This window comes from Notothenia rossii (genome assembly GCF_949606895.1).
Source record: "Notothenia rossii genome assembly, chromosome: 3".
Taxonomy (NCBI): Eukaryota; Metazoa; Chordata; class Actinopteri; order Perciformes; family Nototheniidae; genus Notothenia; species Notothenia rossii.
The window spans coordinates 21,207,617-21,234,830 of NC_136901.1; the positions used below are offsets into that span (position 1 = coordinate 21,207,617).

Consider the following 27,214-nt stretch of genomic DNA (forward strand, 5'->3'; position numbering starts at 1 on the left):
TAAATACTGAATCTGAAATAGTATAGCAATATGCTGTAAAAGTATGTGAAAGCATGAATAGAACTACACATCTTCAAATGTTGTACATACATAAGTGTCCTACACTAATAATAAAAAGTTATTATGGCTGTGTGCACCTTGTGTGCACCGCCTAGTGGTTAAAGCATGTTATTGAATTATTGTTTTTATGTGTTATATTTGATTAAAAAAATATTAAGAGTACATACTTTCATAGGGGGAAAGTAGAAGGTCTGTGATAGAAATATAGAATATAAAAAATCAAGAAGATACTGTAAGTGATCTCTACAATAAAACAGTTTAGTGCTGGATGTACAAAGATATTAATAAGAGGATGTGCAAACAAAAAAACGAATTAACCTTTATTCAAACATTAAATAATACTTTAGATTAAGGTCTTCTTTTAAATAAGAAAAAAGCTTTGGGGGTATCTACAGATAAATATTAAGCCTGACAAAGTACTTAACGTCTAATATATTGCTTTCCTGCAATGTTGACTATGTTGAAGCACTTATTTTAACTGATATCATACATATGAATTATACTCTTATGTATGTAGATAGTATAAGAAATGTGCAGAATATGACAGTTTAATGGTGGTGGTACCATGGTGGTACACACATATTGATAGATGTCTTGTAATGCGCTGTTGAGGAACCTGTGACCCAAGTTTTTAATTCATTGCATACACAGTTGTGTATTATGGTATGTCAATAAACCTTTGAAAATCTTGAAATCTTGAAAGGGATGTGCAAAATAGCCATTATACAGTCTTTAATTAACTATTAGTAGAGAATAACGAGTAATGAATATACTTTATTACTCGTTTCCATTCATGTCAATTGCAGATAAATGTTTAGTCTTCTCAAGCACCAACTATCAAATATCTCTCCTAATTGTTGGCACTTGACAATCACCTTCCCTGAATTTTAATCAGGTGTAACTAAAGTCTCCTTTAAGGGTTGTTTATATTTCACATCATTAATCAGAATCTGCAAAGTAACTCAAATAAATGTAGTGGAGTAAAAATACCAGGTTAACCTCAGAATTGTAGTGGAGTAGAATTACAAAGTAACAATGAGCTGTCATGTGGGTATATATTAATGCTGCGCATTATGGACACAAGCAATTTTCAACCATTTATTAATTATATGTTTTACATTTGATAACACCAATGTGTTTAATACTGGCAACTTCTAATTGTGGGAAAAACGAAAACGTTCAGTAGAGACGTCCCATAGCATGTGTAGTCCTGGGGGGGGGCGTTCGATTCCAGTTTTGGATAGTCTGGCGTGGTTTCGTTCCATTTCAAACAGCGTAACCTTGGCGCACTGCCATTCCAACATCCAATCCCAGAGCTTGAAGATTAATCACGGGGACTGTAGTCCTAAACGATAGCTGGGTATTATGGGTAGTGTAGTGTCTTCGGCCATCCTGAACTCGAAATGCGTACATCTGTTTCCGGTTATTTTTATTTTGAAATTCAGTTCCTGACGGACGCCAAAAAAAACAGAGATTATGGAATTAAACAAATAAATAAAAACAAGGATAATTGTGTGTTATTGGTGAGTAAATAACAGTGTGTTATTTTGAAAAGAATAACAAATTAGAAGGAAAAAAAGATTTACATATATACAGATTTCAGTATGCTGAGGCTCTCAGCCCCATTTATTTTCCTCACAGACGGCAAAAAAAGTCCGAAATTATACGATTTAAAATAAAAGCAATAATTGTGGCTTTATATTGAGTAAGAACATGCCTTTATGAACCACACAGCTTCCGGTCTTCCTATAAAACGTAATGTCGTGAGACTACCAATAGAAATACATTGCTTTTAAAATCGCGCTGTGCAACACGAAAAAAAGAGGAAAATCGTGTTGGTGAACACGAATCAATAGATTAAAAATCGTGTTGGTGAACACGAAATGCCGTGAGACTGGGTTGGTACATCTTGAACCCCTTTTCTCTTTTGCTCCTCGGGGCTGAGCCTGCCGCTTGTACCAGCCAATGTACATCACTGATGTTAACCTTCGGTAGGTCTTGGAGACATCGAGTGTAAAATAGTGCCATCACGTTAACGTTAGCCTTCTCACTTTGCTCTACCGCTATCTGTATGCTATCTGTATGCTATCTGTATGCTATATATCTATTTATCTATCTATCTATCTATCTAATCTATTTATCTATCTATCTATCTATCTATCTAATCTATCTATCTATCTATCGCTATTTACCCGCTCAACCACTCCACACCGTAGACCGGAAGTTTACAACCGCACACCCAGCCGCCGGAAGTTGATAGATGCCATCTTGTGCAACTAGCCTATTGAGTTTGGGCGACAGGGCACGCTTCTTCGTCCGACTAACGAAAACGGCCGATTTCAGCCTGGTGTGTCAGGGCCTTAAAAGATAATAAATCACCTGGGACAGATGGGTTTCCAGGAGAGTTTTATAACAAATGTAGAGGGGAAATAACACCTGTATTATGGTCTGAAGCCATCATATCAGTTTTGCATAAAGAAGGAAAAGAGAAAGAAAGTTTTATATGATGGATATAGACCTGTAAATGTACTCTGCAATGATCTACAAATTCTGACAAGCATAATGGCAAAAAGATTAAATTAATTAAAACAGATCAAACTGGGTTCATTCCTGGCAGGCAGGGAGCAAACAACATTAGGAGAATATTAAATATAATTTCAAGCACAACATTTTAAATGGGGGTAGAACATAACACATCAATGTTAGCAGATGATTTATTACTACTTTATTACTAAATAAATCAATTGCTTTGATGATCTCAGGTAAATGTCCAACAGAGATGAAAGAAAAAGTGGACTTTAAATGGACGGACAACGGATTTAGATATATGGGTGTTTTTATTACTCCTAATGTCTCACAGTTGTATGAGGCTAATTATGGTAAATTGATCAAAGAAATTAAGAAGGGTTTGGCTAGATGGGAGATTTTACCCTTGACTCTCATTGGGAGGATAGAAACGATTAGAATGAATGTCCTGCCAAGAATGTTATTCCTGTTTCAGTCACTTCCAGTTATGATTCCTGGCTCCACCTTTAAAATGTTGGACAAATGTGTGTCAATATGGCAAAACTAAAAAGCTAGAATTAAATCTCTCATCCCCCAAAAAATAAGGGAGGGTTACATTTACCAAATCCAAGGAACTATTATTGGTCAGCTCAACTTAGAGCTCTTACATTATGGAAAACTAAAGACAAAGATACAATATGGGTGGAAATGCACCGAAGGGCTTGCCCAAATGTGCCTTTGGAATCACTACCATTTGTAACCAAAACAGTACAAAAGAAGCTTAAGATTCTAAATGAGTGCATTACAGAAACAATTAAAATATGGCCGACGATACAGAATAAATGTAATATATCAAGCTCTGTAAGCAGATTTTTATATGTACAAAAGTGGTGGGGCACAACAAACTTAGATGTCTATATAAGCTTCTGAGGTTCATGGCTTGTGAGGCACTGGCACTGACTCTTCAGGTTTACAAATATTATATTTTGACCTAAATCAAATGATTATTTTCAAAAGCTTTTTTTGTCTGATGCTTCGATTAATTGTAAACAGACAGTTCAACAAAAGGATACCCGAAAAATGTAATTTTATCATTTAAATATTGAATTGTTCTCTCTTAGTAAGATCCCATTTTCACTAAAATTGCGGTCTTACCTTGACTTGAAGATGAAGTCTGTTTGCCTATCCTTCTGGACAAAAATCTCAAATACTTTTTTGTAAAAGTCCTCCTTATCTTCTTGTACTTTCAAAAGTCTATCATAAATTTAATCGAGAGATTTATGATTCGAAAATTGTAAAAGTAGGGTAGATCAGTGGATATTATCCGGCTGAACAAAACGTGCATTCATCTAACTACGTTTCCCACGGATCTTATTTTTAGCTATTTTCTAAAATCCTTTGGAGAAATCTCATTGCTTTTTTGTGGAGGGAACCCATGCGCAGCCTACTTCCGGGTTTTAGGACGCGTCTCTCGTCTCCTCTTCACACACCACACTTTTCGCGGCACACGTACTTACAGCCAATCAGCTCTGAATTATGTGAGATGACGTATGGTGGAGATGGCAGCTCAGTGCCCCTATGGTCATTATTCTTTTGCCACACACATTAAATAGGACAATACTCTGAGCATGCGCAGTGTAGTTTTTACAGTCACCTTTCACTTAGACCAGGGATGGCAAACATACGGCCCGCGGGCCGGATCCGGCCCGGGAGGCATTCCAGCTTGGCCCACGGAGCTGAAGGACTTTGCTAAGTAGGCTATGAGAGGACGAAAAAAAACCTGCTATTTTGAATCCTTCCACTAGTGGGCGCACTACCGCACCGGTACCAGTGAGAGCGCAGCCAGACTGTAAAACAAGTAATGAGTAACAGTAGTGATTGCAGTCAACAACCTCTGATACCCTCATCCCCAAAAGAGAAAAGTGGACACGGAGTGCCGAGTTTTCCAAGAAAAATTGACTGCATCCTATTTTTTTACAGAGGTAAATGGAAAACCTGTATGCTTGGTGTGTTCGCAGCAAGTTGCTGTGCCCAAAGAATATAATATTCGCCGCCATTATGAGACTCACCATGGAGAGAAATACGACTTCTTGCAAGGACAACGGAGAAAAGAGAAGATAAATGACCTGCTATCAGGTCTAAAGAAACAACAGGCCGTTTTTACCCGGAGCCGAGATATAAGTGAAAGCCAGCTATCTCATCGCTAACGAAATAGCATCAGCCTCAAAGCCTGAGGGTGAGTTCGTGAAAACATGCATGCTGAATGCTGCAGAAATCGTGTGCCCTGAGAAGCGACAGGCTTTTGCCAACAGGAATACAGTGAAGGATAGGATTGCCGATCTTTCAGCAGATTTGGATAGCCAGAAGAAAAAAAAAGTCAAGTCATTCGTAGCATTTTCAGTTGCAATCGATGAGAGCACTGACATTACAGATGTTGCTCAACTGGCCATATTCATTCGTGGTGTTGATGAGACTTTGACGGTCACCGAAGAGTTCCTTGAGTTGGTTCCTATGACAGACACCACTAAAGCAGATTACATTTTTAGCGCTTTTGTTGAAGCACTGGACAGGGTCGGAGTGGACTGGACCCGTGCTGTCAGTCTGGCGACACCATCAATGATCGGGAAAAAAGCAGGTGTTGCAAAGAAATTCAGGGAGAAAGTACAAGCAGCAAATGGAGGAGATCGTTTTTGGACATTCCACTGTGTTTTGCACCAGGAGGCATTGTGTTGCAAGTCGTTAAAAATGGATCACGTCATGAAAGTGATTGTCCAAACTTTTAATTTCATCCGAGCCAGAGGGCTGAATCACCGTCAGTTCGACAGCCTACTCAGTGATAAAGACATCACCTGTAGCCTACCATATCACACTGAAGTAAGTTGGTTGAGCCGAGGTGCCGTGCTGAGGCGTTTTTCTGATCTACGCGAGGAAATTCGACAGTTCATGGAGAAAAAGGGTAAGCCAGTGCATGAATTAAAAAACCCAGAATGGCTGGAGGACCTTGCATTTATGGTGGATATTTCAGAGCACTTGAATAATCTGAACATAACGATGCAAGGTCGTAAAAAAGTTGTCACAGAATATTATGACAGCATACGCGCATTTAAATTGAGGCTGGCTTTGTGGGAGACATAGCTGTCAAGTGGTGACCCTGCTCACTTCCCTCATCTAAGAAATGTGCATATGACCGGAGTTACTGCTGACATGAGTCGGTACAAAGACAAAATTACCGAATTGCTGCGGGAGTTTGAGCGGCGGTTTCAGGTCTTTGGTGAGCTTGAGACAGAGTTTGCAGTTTTTCGCTCGCCATTTGCAGTTAAGGCTGTGGATCTGCCCGTCGACATACAACTTGAGATAATCAACTTACAATGTGATTAGGATTTAAAGGACACATTTGTAGTATGTGGCCCCTTAACCGAAATGAGTTTGCCATTTTTTTGTAATAATAGCTCATATTTGACCCAAGGACAACAAGAAGGTTAAAGAGGGATGGCTCCATCTTTTCATCCAGGATCCAGCTGTGGTGCTCCCTGATGCTTTGTACTTTTGTCAACATCAAGTGAGTTACAATGTCTTCTTGATTTCAATTTGTTTACGTAAAAGATGCTGTCCATTTTATCTGCATGGAGAATTCACTTTTTTTCTGCTGCTTGCAAGTCAAACTTGCACTACAGGAATCAAACTGTTCTGTTTTGTTTGTCATGTTGCATCATGGACTAGACTACAACTGCATATCAGTGTGCTACCCTGTGCTTCTGAATGACAATAAATGATCTTAAATCCTATAATTTTGATGCCACAGTATAATTTTTCTTGGAGAGGGTTTGGTGCCGGCATGCCTACCCACAGTTTCTGCTATGAGACATGTGAAGTAAGGTCTTGTGATATAAAACCAGTTGGTTAAGACCAGCAGATATTGTTAACGCGACACCAGTTGTGTTTCTCACTGGGATTAAAGTCAGTGTTCCAACATTTAGCTGTCAAAGCTGTAGGCTGGGCTAAAATAAAAAAGACCAGAAACTAACTTCCACTGCTGAAGAGATAAAAGTTTGCCTGACTTCTTCATCTGGTTATCATTATGTTTGGTTTTATGTGTAGCTACATTTAACCATCTTAGCATAGTTCAGAAACTCTTTTTCTTCGAGAAGGCCTTCAAAAAACCTGAACCCGAGTGCTCTCCCTTGATCCCTTCTTTAGTTATCCTCCATACCTGAATGCAGTAAACTTATTTTCTCCTGTGAGTCCTCAGCTTTCTGTCACAGGATGTTCCTCCTTTTTGGAAGTAAAGCAACTTTTCTGAGAGGCTGTGTTAAAGCGTTCCCTACCTGTGAGCTCCTCCTTGTGGCACTAAGTTACTCAGGGAGCTCTTTTTAAAAGATGTCCTTTCGGTTCCAAGCTCTGTCTTGAGACTGATTTCCTTGTGAGCAGCTCCTTGTGAAAGCTTTTCTAGAGGAACCTGTTTTTATTTCTTTCTTTTTTTTCTCGCTTTGGATCACAGCTTCGTACTTCTCACTAAAGTACCAACCTTTATCTGTGGCCATTTTCCAGTGTTTTTATAAAACCCATGCTTTCAAAGAAGAAGAGAAAGTAAATGAGTTAGTATGACAAGATCAAAACCAATTCCTTTTAACCTCATGTTGTTTAGTATTTTTCGTTGTGTCTTGAAGCAGCTTTCAGTAAAACAAAAACAAGACCCTCCACAACAACCTCATGAAGGTAATTGTCTTGTCAAGACAGGATTCCAAGTTTCCTGAAAGAAATGACTAATAGTCATCATATAACTCATCCAATTAAATTAATAAGTGGACACAAAGACTTGCAGTTGGGTTTGCTAAAGCTTTAGACAAAATATGGAGAAATTACAGATAATGTAGGCTTCCTTTGATAAAACCATGGGCGACACAATTGTTTTACTTTGAATTGGAAAAAGGTAAAATAAACTGCCCGAAGGAAAGGCTAAACCTACACATTAGTATTTAGCTTACATCTAAATGTAATATTTACATTTAATAATAATAATAATAATAATAATAATAATAATAATAGATTTAATTTGTTAGCGCTTTTACAGGTGCTCAAAGACGCTTTACAGATAATAGTGAAGAGAAAAGAAAAGAGAAGAAAGGAACAACAAATAAATATATAGTTAAAGTTAAAGTCAAATAATACAAAATGTACATTTACATTTACACTTAATTACAGATGTCATGATAATGATAAAGCTAGAAAACGCTGTCTACATTTTTTTTAAATAAAATTGACACCCACATTTCAGAAAACAGAGCATAGGTATTATTAGGAACTGCTGCCCTCCGGTGCTAGAAACCTGTAAGCGTTATTTGACACGTGATCAACTATGACCCGCAATCTCTCGCGCATGCGCAAGCGTACTGAGCCGACACATTTCAAACTGAACGGCGGGTAGTTGAAGCTCAGACCGAATAAAAACAACAAAGGTTAATTGTCTAGAATACTCAAAACGAGTAAGAAAATGACGAGCACGTTGGGCGGAATTACTCTGAAGGGAAGCGCCGAGCTTGTGGCCGATTTCTTCTGTAAGTATTTATTTAAAAACGTTGTTTTTAGCTCGCTTCGAGGCGAGCGCTCTCGACAGACATGCTGTGCTAATTTGCTAACAGGCCTGTGTATTGTTAGTTTGGAACGCTCAGCATTGCTCCATTATCTGAAATGTTTTGGTAGATTACGCTTTACTTTATATGTGAGCACCCAACAATAAACCAAACTCGACTTGTATTTTGTTTTTGTACTATACTTTAGGCTATAACGTGTTCCTACGTAAGTGTACCGTTCTCATTATACATCCATGAAGTGTACCCATGTATAAATGCACCGCCCACCTGGACTTTCCTGGTGAACCTTTCCAGTGCACCAAAAGCCGCTCAACAGATCAAATTAGAATAACTACATTTGTTTTTGTTTTATGTACGTTGTGCCGAAGTCATTAGATCTCTAACGTTTCTGGAAATGAACGATGGTCGCTAAGTATCTTTTGCTTTTCAGTATGGCAGCATTTCTAACGTTACATGGCCTTTCTAGAATTGGAGGAAATGTTATATGACATATAGTCCATGCCAAAATGCTTAAAACATGAACGTGTCCTTACACAAAATGGGAATACTGTTATAGAAACATTTGAAATATCATTTAAAAATATCAAATAGCTATAGTTTTCATATTTGTCTTACCTTTGTCATTACTGTATTTTCCCAGAATATGAATTGCTTTTTTTTTGTTATTGGCACCAGGGAGCTTACATGCAAGCAAAGCTAGATCAGCCCCCACCTCTAAATGAGGAACAACATAACGTACGATGACATTTTGATTGTCTCTCCCCCACAGCATTTGGCATCAACAGCATCCTGTACCAGAGGGGCATTTATCCTCCAGAGACATTCAGCAGGATCACCCACTATGACATGAGCCTTCATCTGACCACTGATCCCAAACTGAAGAACTACCTGACCAACGTGGTGTCTCAACTGAAAGGTAGCTCAGCGGATGCTTTCTATAACCCTTTAATGACTCGCATTTAGGATTTCACCGCCTGGATTTCCCAGGGGATTTCCACTATAGGTGGTCTCATAACACTGGGACAAGTGAAGCCTGAACTTTCATTTGCATTAAGGCTTTTATGGATGATCGTGGTTCACCATATGGCCGAAGCATTGCTTTGGTTTATTAATCACTCTTGGCTCTTTTACTGTCGTTGAACATTGTATCTACCCTTCAACGATAACATATTTCAGTCCTCCAGGTTTCTGACCACAGAGATTGTCTAGCCCAGCGGTTTTCAAAGTGTGAACTTCAGGGGAGGCGCAGCGTGAGAAAAAAATAACGAGAAAAACACGAGTAAAGTGTCACTTGCACAGCTAGGGATGGTTACTGAGCCCCGGTATTAAACGGGCCCCGGGGCTGAATTATTAAAGACCGTGGTACCGTTAAGCTCCGACGTTATCTGTCTTTTTATCGGTACTGGAGACATGTAAAAAATATGTCATATGTATTATTGCTACACAAACATTGTATTGCAGTTTAAGTGTTGCCAACTCCGTTTCTGATATGCAATCCAGACGAGAGATCTCTCTGCCTGCTTGAGAGGGGGCAGGGCAGTTTACACACACACACACAGCTGCAACATGCAGAGATGGCGGAGAGAACGCTCTATGAGGTGTGGTTAAACTTTACCCGTCTCAATGTGGACAATGCTCGTTGCCAAAAGTGCGATAAGAGTTTAGCATGTAAGGCGGTAACACGAGCAATTTGTCTAAACATTTAGCAAAAGTGCACCACATTCAGACGGAGAAATGCACTGTTTTCGACTCTCTTTCTAGTAGCTCTGTAGCCCCATCCACGAGTAACGGTTCCACGTCGGGTATAATATATGCTAGCAGCAACACACGGAGTTAACTACATCAGTGCATGACATTAAGGATTTTGGGAGATGGCCCTGTGGGCCATCTAAGCTAATTTACAGATGGCCCTGAGCCCAATAGAGATTGCCCTGAAAAATGCGCGCGGACGAAATGGCACGAAGGGTTTGGGGGGCCTCCCCCTAGAACATTTACATTTGTCCAGGTCTTACTGTAGATGCTGTCTGGTGCATTCTCTAGACCAGGGGTGGGGAACCTCCGGCCTCCGGGCCGTATACGGCCCCGCGAGACCATTTGGTACGGCCCGCGAGGTAATTTATAAACACACGCAAAAAAGAAAAAAATTCAAGAAATCTAGACCGCAAAATAATTAAACAAGCTTGTTTTTCCTGACCAAGGTCAGGGTCCTTGAACACAACATGAGCCTAACGTGGTATATGTCTCGTCTGACAGGAGTGTAGTTCTAACGGAGAGCACCAGAACGCGGCTCCGGGCCGAGACTTCACAAATTGCAATACCCATAAGGAGCTGTACACATGCCGCAGTTTTTGCGTGGCTGTGCCTTTTAATTGAAAGCCCAGTGGCGATCTGTTCATCTGTCATACTGATCATACAGTTAATAATAGGGGTGCACCGAATGGGAAATTCTTGGCCGATACCGAAAATAGGAAACAGTTGGCCGAATGCCGAAAGGCCGAAAATGATTAATAGAAATATATATATATATATATATATATATATATATATATATATATATAATGTATACATTTTTTACCAATGTTGTTCAGCTGCCTGATTATGGAAAAATACATGATTATGGCTAAACTTAACTTAAATAATAATCACTATTATGGGTCCATAAAACATTTATTCAGCACTTTTGAATGTATACAGTAAATTAATTCCAAGTCAAGTGCATTTTCTTTTCTCTGTAGGATAACTACAACAAAGTGCATTCAGAACAAAGCCAAGGTGCTTTAAAACTGCATAAACATCTAGGCCAGTAGGCCTACAACAAAATAGTGTAAATAAAGACTGTAACAGCCAGGCCTTCAACAACAACAAATGCACCTATAAGTGCATGCATACAAATGTGCAAACTGGATAAATCCACATGAATGTAACTATTTACAAATGAAATTACAATTGAATTTCAAGAATCTGTAAATAAGGCTGTCTGTCCTCATAAGCAAAGTAGTAAACATTGTATAAAGATACATAAAGTGAAAACTGGATACAAAATCCACAATCAATTACAAATTAAATGACAATTTCAAGAATCTGCAAATAAGGTGGTCTGTCCTCATGAGCAATGTAAACAACATTGTATCATTTAGATACCAAAAGTACAATATATTGAACACTGTGCTGCTGTCATTTCCCACTAATGATAACCTGAGATGGTGAATTATAACTCACAATGAAAATTGTTCAGGAAAGTGGGTATAGAGTAGACATGTAGAACTAGATAAGCTTATGATAAGCCAGCATTGTCTACTTATTAAGGAAAAGTGGGTGGTTATTTTTAATGAACAGTAGCTTCTCTGCTTTATCAGCCATAAGTCTGTTCCTCTTCTCATCAAGCACATGAGAGGCAGCGCTGAACAGTCTCTCGCTGTCAGTGCTTGTGATTTGATCTTACTCCGCATATTTGTCCGGGTGTTTTGATTTCAAGTGGTGGAGTAATCCCGAAGTGGTGAAAGTCTTTGCAGTTACACCCCCTCGAGAAATGTCAGCTGAACACGTTTTACAAATCGCAATCCGCGCCTCTTTCTCTGATATTTTTAAATATCTCCAAGCGGCAGACATGTTGGCTGTGAGCCAGCCGCAAGCATGGTCGCGCGCCGTGCTTGTCGCCGCGTTTTGATTACGTCATCACAACAACACGTTAGCTGATCAACGTAACCCTGTTCCCTGACATTCGGTGATATTTTTTCGGTGCTAAAACACTTTCGGCCGAAAGGGCCTTTTTAACCATTTTCGGCCGATAATTTTCGGTGGCCGAATATTCGGTGCATCCCTAGTTAATAACTTTGTTGTTATTAGGATCTGGTTAGCTAGCTATGCTAACGAATATAATTAGCTTTTTCTCCAACCAGTGAGGTAAAGGCACATCTTTATATGATCATTACAGTTATAGAAAAATAAGAGAATAAAGTAAACAGGTATACAATACTAATATGACAATAAAACAAAGTTGTTATTAATAAACAAGAATACAGTTTAAAAAGGAAGTGATTTGTAAAATATCCATAAAGAAAAATATCTGCTTGCAGTTCTGTTTCATATGGGTGTTGAGAGATGTATCCATAGATCTCTTCATGTTGCTCTCAAAGTGCACCAGATTGATGCTTTTAACTTCAACATTTAAAAAAATCTTCCTGGTGATGTATGCCCCCAAACCCCCCGAGATGAGGTTAGATCCGCCCCCCCACACTTAAATCATGTCCACATGGATATGAAACTAAATACATTTGCACACATCTTGTGTCCATATCTTTCTGTTTTGGTGGTCATGCCACGGTGCATGAATGCGCGGCTCATGGTCAAATATCTGGATTAAGAGGTTGCTTTTTCTTGGCACAGTATGAAAGAAAGGCGAAATGAATGGGCTGTGATTTGAGTTTTTTAAGCAGACGTTGAGTTCAATAATTTGTACGGCCCTCGAAGGATGTTGTAAAAATTGAAATGGCCCTTGAGAGGAAAAAGGTTCCCCACCCCTGCTCTAGACTGAATTATAAGATGAACCACCACAATATTATATTGTACAATTTCAATTTTATTCTTCATTTCACTTGTTTGTTTGCTCTTGTTTGCTCGCTTGCATGCCCTGCATAGCTATAAGAAATACTTAAGTTGTTGGTCAAGACACTTTCCATCTGATGAAGGGAAATACCTTCCCAGATGTAAAAAAGTAGAAAACATTACATTCAGTTATAACTGTCAAAACAAACATTATTTACACTATTATGGCCCCTGTTAAAAATGTATGTAATGTTATCTACTGTAAGTTGGTCGAATGAATGCTTCCTCATCCGGGAGCAGACCCGAGCAGCAGTCGAGAGGAGGCGAGCGCATCCGCGAAGCACACAACATGGTGACGTCGGAGTTCCCGTTAGCCGGCAAATCTAAATCTCTTCGGTCAAAATAATTTCCCTTTAGCGAGATACCGCTTCAGTTGCGCCACTTATGTGACAGACAAGAAGAGTATGTGACAGACAAGAATAGTCAATTCTAATGTCTAACACGTACTGTGGAGAAAGAGATGTCCTGTATGGGTTGATTGTGCGTTGATCTGTTGGTAATGCCTCGGGGTTCCGGTGGGCATGTAAACAAATGCATAATGCTGCGCTATACTTTGTGGCCTCACCCGGTTGCATAGCGACATTAATTGTTTAGGTGTCTTTTAATAAGCAGGTAGTCATATCATTAGCTAGAACTAGCTGGATCTGATCGATATGGACATAAACGCGAGTGAAGTCTAATCTGACAGGAGAGAGAGATCAGCTGCTGCTGACGAGTCGACACGCAGCTCTGCATGATCACATGCAGCGGTGAGCGGACAAAACACACACTTCAGGTAGGGCTGGGCGATATGGTCTCTAAAGGATATCACGATATTTACTGACTATATCGCGATTTACGATATATATCGCGATATTCTGATTTTTTATTTTTTTATTTAACCCCCTGATGTTTACAGTCACGCCAGTATGATGATTCTAGTAGTCCCTGCAACATATGTCTGCATTAAAAAAAAATCGACTAATAATGAAGAAAATTAACACATTTGTTGCAATAGTAATTTATGCACTAACTACATTACTACTTGTACTACAACATTTGAATCATCAGTTCTTCCTCATTTTCCTCAATTGTTCATATTTGGTTTATGAAAATAATGATATTGTGGTCATTGTTCAAAAATGTCTGCTATTATTATGAGTATTATTATTATTAGTATAATGCGCTTTCTGTCTTCCTGTCATTATCAGGAGTTAGACATGTTATGGCTATGTATTAGATTAGATTATAACCTTCATTCTCCTAAACTGCTGGGACATTTCCCTATAGCCAATACCTTTATATTTTCTACTCTTCACTTACTTGTCAGTCGGCATTGATGTACAGAGCCGACAGAATACCTTGTTTATATTGGCATCATATTGAGAGGTGCAGTGACGCGTCCTAAACCAGGAAGGAAGCTGCTGGTTCCCTCGACAAAAAAACCAATGGGATTTCTCCACAGGGTTTTGGAAAATAGCTGGAAATAAGGTCTGTGGAAAACAAACCTGTTTGATAAATGCACGTTTTGTTCAGCCGGATAATGTCCACATGTCTACCCTACTTTTATAATTTTAGAATCATAAATCTAATCGATAGATTATAAAAGGGTTTTAGGACGCGTCGCTGCACCACTAGAAGCCAACTCCATCGATCAAGCTGGCTGAAACTTTCTCTCCCTCTTCTTCTCATGCTCCCTCTCACTCTCCTTTAACTCCTCCTGTGACTTTCTTTTATTTGAAGATAGTTTTTTGCCCGGCGCTCACGGGCAAACGGGAGCCTGCTCGCGCTGGCTCTGCAGCAAACAGCTGCTGCGGAGCCAACGCTAGCAGGCTCCCGTTTGCCTTTCAACCAACAACTACAACCGCCTCACGAAACGCTATGTTGTAGCGTTAATAAACGAAACAATTTAACAAAATTGCTTGTCAAAGTACCTATACCACTGGACAATTTTTTTTTTTTTTAAGCAATATTTTTAGTGGCCCGAGCGGGCAAGTGGAAAGTACGTTATGCTGGCCCGGGGTGTCTAAATAGTGCTTCTGAGCCGGCGGGCCATTTATAATGTCGAGCCCTGCTCTCTGTCACTGTGCATGTGTGTAATGTTTGTGTGCAAGTTAGACGGGGCCTGCGTGTGTGCCTGCGTGTGTGACTGTGTCTATGAGGGAGAAAGGAAAGCTCATTTTGGCCGCGGCGGGAAATTGATTTGACAACATAATACTCGATGTTCACGATGTGGTCATTTACGACATCGCATGGAGTGCAATCCACGATGTATCGTGTAAACTCGATATATCGCCCAGCCCTAACTTCAGTTTAGAATATCACTCGTAGCTATTTTAATTACCTCTCAAACTACCTAAACTAGTTATAGATATGTTTAGTTTTACTCTCGGGTCACTCATTACTGGATCCGCGAGCTGCATGATACTGGCATAATAGATTGACTGATTGGGCAACCAGCAGGTGAGGCTTCATTGCCCGAGCTAAATACTAGATGGCCCCGGGCCATCGGGCAGTCCTTAATGTCAAGCCCTGTACATTATACAAACATGGGTTAATGATTAGAGGTAACTGAGTTATTTATTTTGTTAAAGTTTCACCTATTCTGTTTACAGTTCTGTCATCAGATTATTTAATACGATGTTAAAACGTTGTTGTTTCTTTTGATGTGAAATATTATGTATTTAATTTAAATAAACTGGTAAAAAGAGCCGGCTCTTCTTGTTAGTGAGCCGAGCCAAATGATCCGGCTCACTAAAAAGAGCCGTAATTCCCATCACTAACGTAAAGGGATATTATCTACTATAAGGGACGGCTCAATTCAAAATTCAAGTCACGTGACTTTCTCTCTCTCGGGTGGACGCCTTCTCAGCCCTGGTCTGGCGGAAACACTGCTTACTGGACCTCTTTGAAATGCAATTGAATAGCCCTGCATTATAGCAGCAATAATAATAATAGCAATAATAATTGGGAGGGGGGGGCGCCGCTGTTCTTGTGTTCTCTGAGGGGAGGCTCACCTTCCCACACTTTGAAAGCCCCTGGTCTAGCCTGATTCCAAACCCAAATATTTGAAGGTAACTAGAATTGAAGATGAGAAATAGCAACACATTCGCTCATCTAAACAGCTGTGAATCATTTTCTGTTGCAGAATGTATCAGTCAAGTAATTGTTTTAGCTGTACTTTACTATTCTTACATCTGATATTTTAAAGCACATGTTCAACTTGCCATTCTGCTGCATTTATCTAAGCACTCAAGCTGCTTTGGAAATAATATTTTCAGAACAAGTTAAAAATAAAAACAATCTTGTGTCACACTACAAATATGTAAAACAATGTTAACAGAACAGGAAGCAGACGTATGTAAATTAAAGAGCATCTTGCAGGGTTTTTTTTTTTTCTACACTTATGCTTAAACTTGCTTGAAAATTACAATTTAAAAAAAAAGTGAATGTAGGATTTGATATGTTTTACGAGACATAAGGGCAGGAATTCAGAGGGAAAGGAGCAATTTTGAGCTCTGCTCTTAAAAAAGGCATTTTTTTAAGGTCATACGTCAAACGCGTCATATTACATAACAAAGGGGAAACATCTCCGCTCTCTGACCGCGGGTATAGCTAGTAGTTGAGTTGAGCGGCTGTGTTTTAGTGAGCTGGTAGTTTTACATTGTATTTCACCATTTGTAATCATGGTGCAGTATTGTGTTTGTGCAGGTTGCACAAATACCAGCCTGTCAGGACATCGAGTCCACAGTAAAAAGGACCGGAGCTAGCGTTCGTTCTTGGGTGCGTTGTGCATCCACCCCCCTGCAGCACATACTCTCCACAGCTTTATCAGGAAACCGTATTACTTCTCTCTCCCCCCCCCCCCCCCCTTCGCTGCTCTCTCTCTCTCCCCTCCGGTACACGGAACCGTAAGACGGAGTTGCATTAGGTAACGCTGTGGTGGCTGTACTGCTCCAGCCGTCTCCTTTGTGTTTGTTTGTTTCCCCCTGTCTGTGTTGTTTGTGTGTGCGTGGTGGCTGTCACTCCTGGCTCCCGGCTCAACCTCCACTCACCTGCTGCAATCAGCTGTGCACCCTCCCCGACCACACACCTGCTTTCCATCAAGCCGTTTACAACGGCATATCAACGGATGCTCCACAACCTTTCTCCGCCAGATCGTCAAGTATCAGCCATATCTCGCGTCTCTCCTCCTGTACACAGCACCGTAGTGTGGAGTTGCATTAGGTAACGTGAGATACGGCTGATACTTGCACATTAGTTTCTGTTATGGATCAGTATCAACAGTCCTGCCAGTAACGTTACTATATTATCAATGCTACGTTAGTTATAGCCTGATATATGATAGCTAACTTCACAATGTTGTGATGTGACGTTAGCTAACATTCTGTAGCTAACGCCGGTCACTCACCAAGATAGCTGCCCAGTTCTCCACTGGTTCTCCTCACACCACATCTCAATTTCTCAACGATGGCCGTTATTTCTTCTAATCCTTGGCTGCTCCTGGTCTCTTGGACGCCTAGCAGGCTCATAATTATAAGGTTGTGGTCCGTCATATGCATTTGAATATTCATGTTCAACTTCTTCTGTTTCGAAACTAGCATTGGGATCCATGTTTATTAATACTTTACACCGGCCGTTCTCCCCCTTGTTTCCCCCGTGTTACGTCACACGCGGGAGGTCACGTGCCGAGGCTTTTTTATGCGGAAGTGAACATTTCTTACAAAAACGACGCCAGATGTCACTGTAGTGTATATTTCTTTATATTTTTTTGAAAATCTAGTGTATTCATCATTTTCCTACACATTTATTCACAGCTGTCTTTAACCTGAAAGTTGCTCTTTAAGCTCTCAGTCCCTGAGTCATTCCAAGTTGACTTGGAGAATCCATGCTTATTTATGTCCACTGTTTTTAATATCTATTGTGTACTGTCATAAATAGCATTTTGGTATATGATTATTTTCAGGCTATCCATGAAGTGTAAGTAAATGTTTTTGTCTCTTTTGCAGAGTGGCTGTTTGAGTGCACAGTGCAGAAGTTTGTGTTGGTGATCACATGTCTGGAAACCAACGAGGTGCTGGAGAGATGGCAGTTTGACATCGACTGTGACAAATCTGCCAAGGAGAGCAGGTCAGAATACTGTCCTCAAAACCCTGAATTAGTGATTTCTATTCAGCGGAATTCTTTCACATATTTTAATCTGTAGTGTAGGTGATAACAAAGGATTTAAGTTTGATAGAATTGCCATATCCAATGGTAAAATGTGTTGTGCACTTAAAGTCCAGTGGGTGGCAGTCAGAGCACACGTCAAAGTCTGATCTTTTTTTGTACACTGATGGGTGTACCTACTGAAAATATTAGGTGTGTGTATCCAAAATCTGATCTACCTTTTTAGCTTTTAATATTTTGGTTTTCCAGAGAACTATACAAATAACAATAGTTAGTTTTCAGACAAAAACCATTAAAACGCATCAATGTTTCTTTATTAAGGTGAACTAGTTCATCTTGACTAAATCCCAAAATACATTGTCCTGTTTTCTCATCTTTGATTTAAAACTTACATGGCCAGCTGTTGTAGGGAAAATAAAATGCTGGTATTAAAATGGATCTATATATTTTTAAATATTTTTTCAGATGGAAGTAGTGATAGACACACATCAATGACAGTATAATAGCATGCTAGTTAACTCTGTTGTTCTTGTGTGTTTCCCAGTGCCCCCAGAGAGAAGTCCATTAAGATCATTCAGGATGAGATCCGCTCGGTGATCAGACAGATAACTGCCACAGTCACTTTCCTGCCCCTGCTGGAGACCCCATGTGAGTATCCAGACCCTTTTCTACCAACAAACTGTTTGTCTTATGGGTCATCCCAATGTCCCTCCTCATCTCGTCCCTCCTCCAGCACAGAGGAAACAACAGCGGGGATACAATACAAATGTAATATATAAATCTCTTTATTTACAGTGATGCAAATGAGTCGCTTTTCGGTGCCTCCCGCTTTTTTAAAGCTGATTTGGGTGAATTGTGTAATTCGTGGAGAACCGAAGAGTTTTTGTTTTGGGGGGGGGGGGGTCCGTCCGTCCAACTTCAAAAAAGAAGAAGAAATCTAGATCGCAAAATAATTAAACAAGCGAGTGCCTGTTTTTCCTGGCCAAGGACAGGTTCATTGAACACAACACGAGCGTAACGTGTCTTCACGATAGGTCTTCACGTGGTTATGTCTCGTCTGAAAGGAGTAACAGAGAGCATCGGAACGCTGCTCCAGCTCTTCAAATATTGCAGTACTTATAAGGAGCCGTACACATGCCGCAGTGTCTGCGTGGCTGTGTCTTTAGTTGTAAGCACAGTGGCGATCTGTTGTTATTAGCATCTGGTTAGCTAGCTATGCTAACGAATTTAAAGAGCTTTTCTACAACCAGGTGGAAGAGAGCTCTCTCCTGAGAGGCTCAAATAACCTCAGCTCAGTGAGGTTATGGCACACCTTGATATGATCATTATAGTTATTAATGAGACATTAGAGACTCAATTATTAACATGTATAAAATACTATATGACAGTAACAAAAAAAAGTTGTTAAAAATAACAAGAATAGAGTTTGAAAGGGGAGAGATTTGTAAAATATCCAAAAAGAAAAATCTGTCATTGTCAGATGGTATATTACGCTGTTTTTTTTCTGCTTCGAATAGTTCTCTCTTTTTTCTCCATACCTGTGTTTGCATCATTGTATATAAATAAAGGAGATCCTACTCAATGAAAACATTAAAGTGAAATATACTTACTCGCACATAATACTGTTCTTATTGGTGATCTGTTTGGAAAAGGACACCAAACTTCAAACAGTTTAAAAATATGGATAATATGCCTTTCAAATCTTTTAGTGATATTTATTCTCTCTTCTGTAGAAGAATTTCAATTACACCATCCAATGCGAATGTGAATCTGAAACAAGCTCTAACAACACAATATAAGATCTATTAAGCCACCAATTATTATTATTTGTATTATTATAACTGCTACTCCAAAACTTACGTTACACGTGGAAACAAATACAGGGCCGAAAATAATCCATTAAAAACCATGAATAAAAAGAGATGGACGAATTCATTATAACAAACATGTGGAAACAAAATAAACAGGTGATAAGACTGTGCACACACCAATAGTAAAGGACGTTGTTTAAGAGTAACGCTCGAGTAAAAGGATATCCCATCATACCTGAGGACTCCTCCATCCCCGCATCTAACGGGGCAAGACTAAGGAGTGAGGAAGAGACTCTGGTGAGGGAAACGATGAAGCCTTAGTATTCAGGTGTGGATGATAAGCAGCTGACTTCTCCTTCACCATCTGACCTCTGCCTCTTGCTCTCCAGGTGCCTTTGACCTCCTTGTCTACACAGACAAAGACCTGCTGGTTCCTGATAAATGGGAGGCGTCTGGGCCACAGATCATCGACCAGTCAGAGGAGGTGCGCTTGCGCTCCTTCACTACCTCCATCCACAAGGTGAACAGCATGGTGGCGTACAAGAGGACCGACTCTGTTTAGACTCTCTCACACAGAGAGCCCAAAGTTGTTCTGCTGTCATTTCCTGATCGTGTCTGTGTCTTTCTTTTTCTTCTTGAGAAGAATTTGACAACAATCTGGTTTGTCTACGTTGATGTAAATATTTCTCATGAGCATTGATCCAACAATTTGGAACAACTGTGTATTTTCTCTCCTTTATTGTTTCCCCTCTCTCTTAAGTCGTCAACTTCTGTTAGAAGATAGTGGTTTATATGTAAAACTTTTATAAAATGTCGTAAATAAATGTCTCTCGTTTTTCATTGTCATGGGTTAGCCGCTTCTGACCAGAAGGTGGCAGTGCATTCTCACTAGTTGGTTCCAGGTGATTATGTGGGATTGTAGTTTACACAGTATGTCATGTTATAGAAGAAATCCACAGAAAAGAATCATTATCTTTATTGGAACATACAGTTTTTACTTGGCTCACAGTGTTCAATGGTGTCGACAGATGCAGATGTGGAACACCTCCTTTATAAAGGCATATTACATCAGCAAATCTCTTATCTAAAAAACATCTTACTGGTGTAATGCCCTCTAATGTACATGCAACTTTTAGACTTAGAAAACAACATCTCTGGAACAACCCAGAGACTGAAGCAGTAAGGAAATATACATTTAGTATTGAAGAAGCACATAGGTCAGGCACATGTACTAAGTCCTGGCGACATACAGGATACAAAACAACCACTGGTACAACATTCTGAGCATGTGTCTGGATAAGTGCTTTAGTAAAGACAGGGCTGTTAGCGTACTGATGCTAGGCTTGTTTGAGACGAGCTGCGGCTCGCCTCGAGAATAGCCCATCGCAGCCGGGAGAGGTCTCAAAAAGCTCGCCTGATGTCGGACAGCTCGGGTTGCGTTCCAATAGTCCATTTAGCTTAGGAACCTTCCTAACCAAGTGAAATGACCCGGAAGTACGTCAGTGGCAGCCATGTTAAGTGGCTAGGGTCCTGAAGGGTCTAGCTGCGGCCGCGGACAGTACAGTACACTACACGACACGCCCACCTGACACGACACTACGGTGGCTGAGAAGGGTCTAGCTGCGGCCGCGGACGAGAAGCCCCTCACTGCAGTGCGCAGTGCCTCATGTGGGCAGGAGCTCAACGTGGGCGGAGCTTCACAGATGACGCGTTGCATCCTGTTTCCCGGGTAGCAATTCTCTTCCCTCCCTTCAAACTAACCCTTCCCTTCCCCCCATCCTAACCCTAACCAATCCCTACCTTTTTACCTAATCCTAATCTTCCTTCCTCCCTCCCAAACCTAAACCCCAAAACCTCTCCTCCTGTCGTTTAGTGTCGTCAATTCGCTTTTAACGGTAGTGCCTCTCAGCCACCGTAGGGTCGTGTCAGGTGGGCGTGTCATGTAGTGTCCGCGACCGCAGCTAGACCATATTGGTTCTAATTCTCCAAACGAAAGGAAAGGAGGTTTCAAACTTCCTTTATAACCTCCTTTAGCTTAGGAACAACTGGACCTCCCTTACCGAAAGGAGAGGAGAAAATGCTGCAATGCCTTGCAGCCGCAACATTTGCATCAGACAACAGTCTGCCGTTCACGGAAACAAACGATTATGACGGAGAAATTATATCATGAAAGTTACGGTGCTTATTAAGCATTTTAAAACGTATGTGGTAACTTGCCAAAGTGCTTTTTTTTTTAACGTTCATCAGTATTATAATCAAAAAGAGAAATATGAACGTTAATTTTTACTGAAATGATCAAATAAAGTCAACATTTCACTGAGCTGTGTGGAGTTTGTTCAACTTTTAAAAGATGTTTGAATGGTGATATACACAGTGATAGGTATAGACTAACGTTTATAATAAATATATTTGTATTGATTTTAAGATATTTTCATACAATCATACGTATTGGGATCATTTGTATTAATGTGGACCGGAGGGAGAGGGTGACGAGCATAAATTTCACTTTCCTTTTTTATTTCAATTACAACTTTGGTCATGAAGAATATGTTTCTCTGTTGTCCACGTTCATAAAGTAGTCCCTCGTTCTTATTAAACATCCATGTAGTCCGTTGTATAGAACAGTGTTTCACAACCGGGGGTACGCGTACCCCTAGTGGTACGTGGGTGGTCCCCAGGGGGTACGTGAAAAGATTTTGAAAAGTAAAAAAAAAAGAAAAATGTATTTTATATATTTTTTTAATTAAAGGTTTTACAGGAAAACTGTACCCAAATAATGAATAATGCATAATCTGTAATAGTGTAACCAAAATTGGTGGCATTCAAATTAAGTAATAATTTGCTGGCTATATATTATTATTGGCGCGGCGTTCAGCTTCCCGCCGGACTGTCGGGTGTTACATCATCATCATCATTGTAGTGGCTCGCTGGTTTTCTTCCTAGCTAGCAAAATATCAGAATCCTATCAAGTGAATGCGCTGGTGTTTGTTGAGATCAACATTTCTGTTAACATAATCATTATGGATCAATGGCTGGGTCGAGCTGGTTCATCCAGAAACAACAGCACAGGTGATACTGCTGAATCAGGAGAACCCGTTCTCAAGAAAATGAAAACAGAGAAAGTGAAGAATCGTCAGTTTGGTGAACATTATGTGCTCTCCGGGTTTACGGTCACAACTACAGAGCCACCGCAGCCAATGTGATTCATCTGTGGCGACGTGCTTTCTAATAATAGCATGAAACCATCCCATTTACATCGGCACCTTAGTACTAGACATCCCGCCTGTGTGGGTAAGCCTGCAGAGTTTTTCCACCAAAAGCTGGCTGAATTTAAGGGAAGCCAAGAAAAACTAAAGAAAGCGACATCGGTCTCAACCAAGGCCTTGGAGGCATCTTATGCCGTGTCGCTACTCTTTGCTAAATCGAAAAAGCCATTTACCATAGCCGAAGAGCTAATCTTGCCTGCTGCTATAATTCTCGCAGAAACTATGCTCGATAAGAAAGCAGCTGATGTCCTGAAGAAAGTGCCGTTGTCAAATAATACTGTGTGCCATCGGATCGACGACATGGGAATTGACATTATTGACCAAGTGGTGGAAAAATGTAAAGCGTCTGGTACGTTCGCTTTGCAGTATGGCGAATCAACGGATGTCAGTGGGGAAGCACAACTGATTGCGTTTTTGCGTTACAAAGACACTTTGGAGATGAATGAGCACATTCTGTTTTGCAAGAAACTCATGGGGAGAACTACCGGACAGGACGTTTTTAACGTTATTGACAATTTTTTCTCTCAACACAAAATGGATTGGAAATCCTGCTCTCATGTGTGCACAGACGGCGCTGCAGCGATGACCGGCAGAGTAAATGGATTAATGGCTCACATAAAAAAGGTAAACCCTGACGTTACTGCATGATTCACCGAGAAGCATTAGCTAGCAAGAGAATGAGTCCAGAGTTAAACGATGTTTTGAATGATGCCGTAAAAGTGATCAACTTCATACAGTCCAGGCCTTTGAATCATAGACTGTTTCAGTCACTTTGTGAAGACGGTGGGTCAGAACATAAACAGCTCCTGCTTCACACTGACGTCCGCTGGTTATCCCGAGGGAAAACGTTACAGCGGCTGTTCGAGCTACGCAATGAAGTGAGGGCATTTCTGTCGGAGCACACACACCCACTTGTGGCTATGTTCGACGACGCTGACTGGGTAGCTCGGCTGGGATACCTCTGATATGTTCAGCAAACTCAACCAGCTGAATCTCTCTCTTCAAGGTAAAGACACAAATGTTCTTAGCTTGTATGACAAAGTGTGTGGATTCATGGAGAAGATCAAGCTCTGGCAGAGCAAATGTGAAAAAGGGGATACAAGTTGTTTCCTGCAGCTGAACGCATACATTGCTACTGGTGAATGTGACAGAGCTCCAATTGTGAAAATACTACACACACATTTGTCCAAGCTCAAGAATGAGTTCAACTCCTACTTCCCTGATATTGACAACAGGTCATCCACACTGGACTGGGTGCGTAATCCATTTGTGACGTGCATTAACAGCAGCATTCCCGCCAGACTGCAAGAAGACCTCATAGATGTGTCCTCAGATAGGAGCCTGAAGATAAGGTACTCAAGCACACCACTGACACAGTTCTGGTGTGGTGTGGAGAAGGAGTATCCTGAATTGGGGAAACATGCCCTGAATGAACTGTTGCCTTTTGGGTTCACATACCTGTGTGAGGTGACATACTCCGCCATGACCCACATCAAGACTAAACAGACTAAGCTGTTGCAACAATCTCCCCCAGACTCACAAAACTGATGAGGGAGAAACAGGCTCAAGTGTCACATTACTTGGTGAGTTACCTTATTTTTTTTTTAAGTCTTTAAACAATGGCTATTATAATGTATATGATTACTTATGATTGAATATGATTTAAGTGTCACATTAATTGTCGCATTGGGTCACACAGACAAAAATATCCTCCTCTTCTCTATCTCTCCTCGTCACTTCTCTCTTTCTTCCACTCCCAGGTTTCACCTTAGCTACACACACACACATTTCTCACACACACACACACACACACACACACACACACACACACACACACACACACACACACGGCCGGTCTGCCACACTATATAGACTGTTAATATATCCTGGGGATCACCACGATTGATTGCGTAGTAGGGGGTACTTTAGGTTGGCTTGAAATGCTTTGGGGGTACAGTACTCAAAAAAGGTTGGGAACCACTGGTATAGAACACTGTAGTTTCCAGTTTCCCCACGGCAGCAGACGCACACAATGACGTCCGCTGGCGCATCATAAACACGTTGGATAGTGAAAGTGCATTCGGATTCTCTAAAGTACCGCAGTCTCTTCTCCTAAGTCCTTTTGAATTCTCCTATCCACTATCCCTTAACCCCGTGACGTTTCATTCAGAGGTCAAGGAATAGGAGATAGGGTTTTTGCAGTTTAGGCCTTGTTAAGTGTATACAATTCAGAATGTAATAAGCAATAGGCCTTTCCATTTGGATATTTTAACTAGCCTACCTATTTATTGAATTTACAGAAAATGGGCTTTCTTGTGAAATGTATCATTATTGTGACATGAAATTACCTATATATTATGAAAGGAGCTTTTGGTCATAGAACACGTTCCTATTACTGCTTACCTCTCTAGCCAACAGCTGTTGCTCTTCATGTCCAAGTCCCCTCCTCTTTGTGGGCAGCTGCTGCACAGATCCACTGTTTTCACCAGAAGGAATGGAGTCCCTGATCCAAACCACAAGTAACCATGTACAATTACTCATTGTGGCAAGAATTGACAAATTAGGTTTGACTATTTGAAATAGTAGTCAGAGATACACCTTATAAACGTTATATAATATATACATTTCCAGTAAGTATGTATGAGTTGGTCTATTGTGTTCAACTAAATCACATTTAGGTTTCACAGATTTCCTATAATAAGCACATCTCAGCCATTGTAAATAATGATTTACCTGATTGTTTGTATGCTGCTGGTGAACCTCTTGATGAGTCCTGTGATGTAGACAGAGTCGATGTTCCTCTTCTGCAGTTGGCTAAACAGCATGTCTACATGTGGCATGATCTTGTTGAACAATGTCAGGAAAAAGCTAAAAACTTCATCTTCCATCATTCTCACAAAGCCCCCGGCTTCTCTCACTGTTATGGGATCAAAGTCACCTGAGTCTCTGATTGTCTGGAAACACCTCAGGATGTTCTCCTTGTGCTCATAGACAGTGTTAACAGCACGACTGTGAAAGTTCCATCTTGTTGTGGAAGTGCCAGGAAGTCTGTGTGCCACCACTTGATCCAGGATCGCAGTTCGCTTAAATGACCTGGAGAAAAATGCAGCAAATCCACCAAGGTCTGATTTTTTTTTTTCTTATCTTGGGGATGTGGGATGTTGCCTGATGCATAATGAGGTTCAGCTGATGAGCACAGCAGTGGATGTAGTGCACTACTGTACACATCCTTCACTTTCCGCTGAACTCCACCTTTAGCTCCCCTCATCACTACTGCACCGTCATAGGCTTGGGCGATTAGTTTGCCCTGTTGTCCATCGGGGAGGATAGTGCCCAGCCTCTCCATCAGCGCGGTGGCAACTGTGTCAGCATTTGCATTCTGAAGAGGGATGAACTCAAAAAAACGCTCCTGGACGTTGTTATACGGGTCAATGTAGCGTAGCACAAGCACTAACTGGCAGTGGGTGGAAATGTCAGTTGTCTCATCCGCCTGAATAGATAAATAACTGGCATTTTTTACTTCCTCCAGAATGTAGTCTTTACAAACAAAAAGTTCATTTTGCACCGTCTTTGAGGTGCCTTTGAAAACGGTAGCCGTTTTAAGGTGCTCCTCCAACACGCTATCTAACGAGGCCAGAAGATTAACTAAACCCCGAAAAACTTCGGGGTTGTCGGATGTGTCAGTCTCGTCGTGGCCACGCAAAGCTAGGTCAAAGCCCCCACAAAATGCCACACAATCAATTATTTTAGACAAGACGTGCCTATTCTTGTCCACTTCTTCATTGTGTTTTTTCAATGAGATCTTGTACCCTTGATCTAGCTGCGCGGCTATGTTAGCTTTGCCTAGCATAGCTAGCTTGAAGGTACTTGTCATATGTAACTTCGTGCACTCGTGCTTTTAAATTTTTTCGGACAAATGCTTCATATCGTTCAGCCCCGTCACAGTCCACGGGCACATCGTATCTGTCCCCGGCTGTTTGAAGAGCAAGCATGGGAAACAAAAGACAGCATTCACCTGTTTGCATCCAGTTAGCCATGCCTTTCTGGTGTACCAGCTACGTGAGAAGCCTCGTTGATAGGTTTTGTTTTTTTCACGAGCTTGCTGCGATATATATTCAAATCGGGTTGGTCCGGTCCAAGATCTTTTAGCAACTGTTTATCTCCCAAACTTCTCATTTCGAAAGGATTGGAGATTAGCTCTTGAACTGAATTGGGTGGTGAAGGATTA

General features: G+C 40.7%; 1 protein-coding gene across 1 annotated transcript; it reads left to right on the forward strand.

The window, feature by feature from the left end:
• Positions 1-7,935: 7,935 nt before the first annotated feature.
• mad2l1 (MAD2 mitotic arrest deficient-like 1 (yeast)) lies at positions 7,936-20,544 on the forward strand. Its single transcript, XM_079670736.1, has 5 exons — positions 7,936-8,120; positions 8,926-9,072; positions 17,750-17,870; positions 18,454-18,557; positions 20,110-20,544. The coding sequence occupies exons 1-5, from the start codon at positions 8,057-8,059 to the stop codon at positions 20,280-20,282; spliced, it is 609 nt and encodes a 202-aa protein (XP_079526862.1). The 5' UTR covers positions 7,936-8,056; the 3' UTR covers positions 20,283-20,544.
• Positions 20,545-27,214: the final 6,670 nt, after the last annotated feature.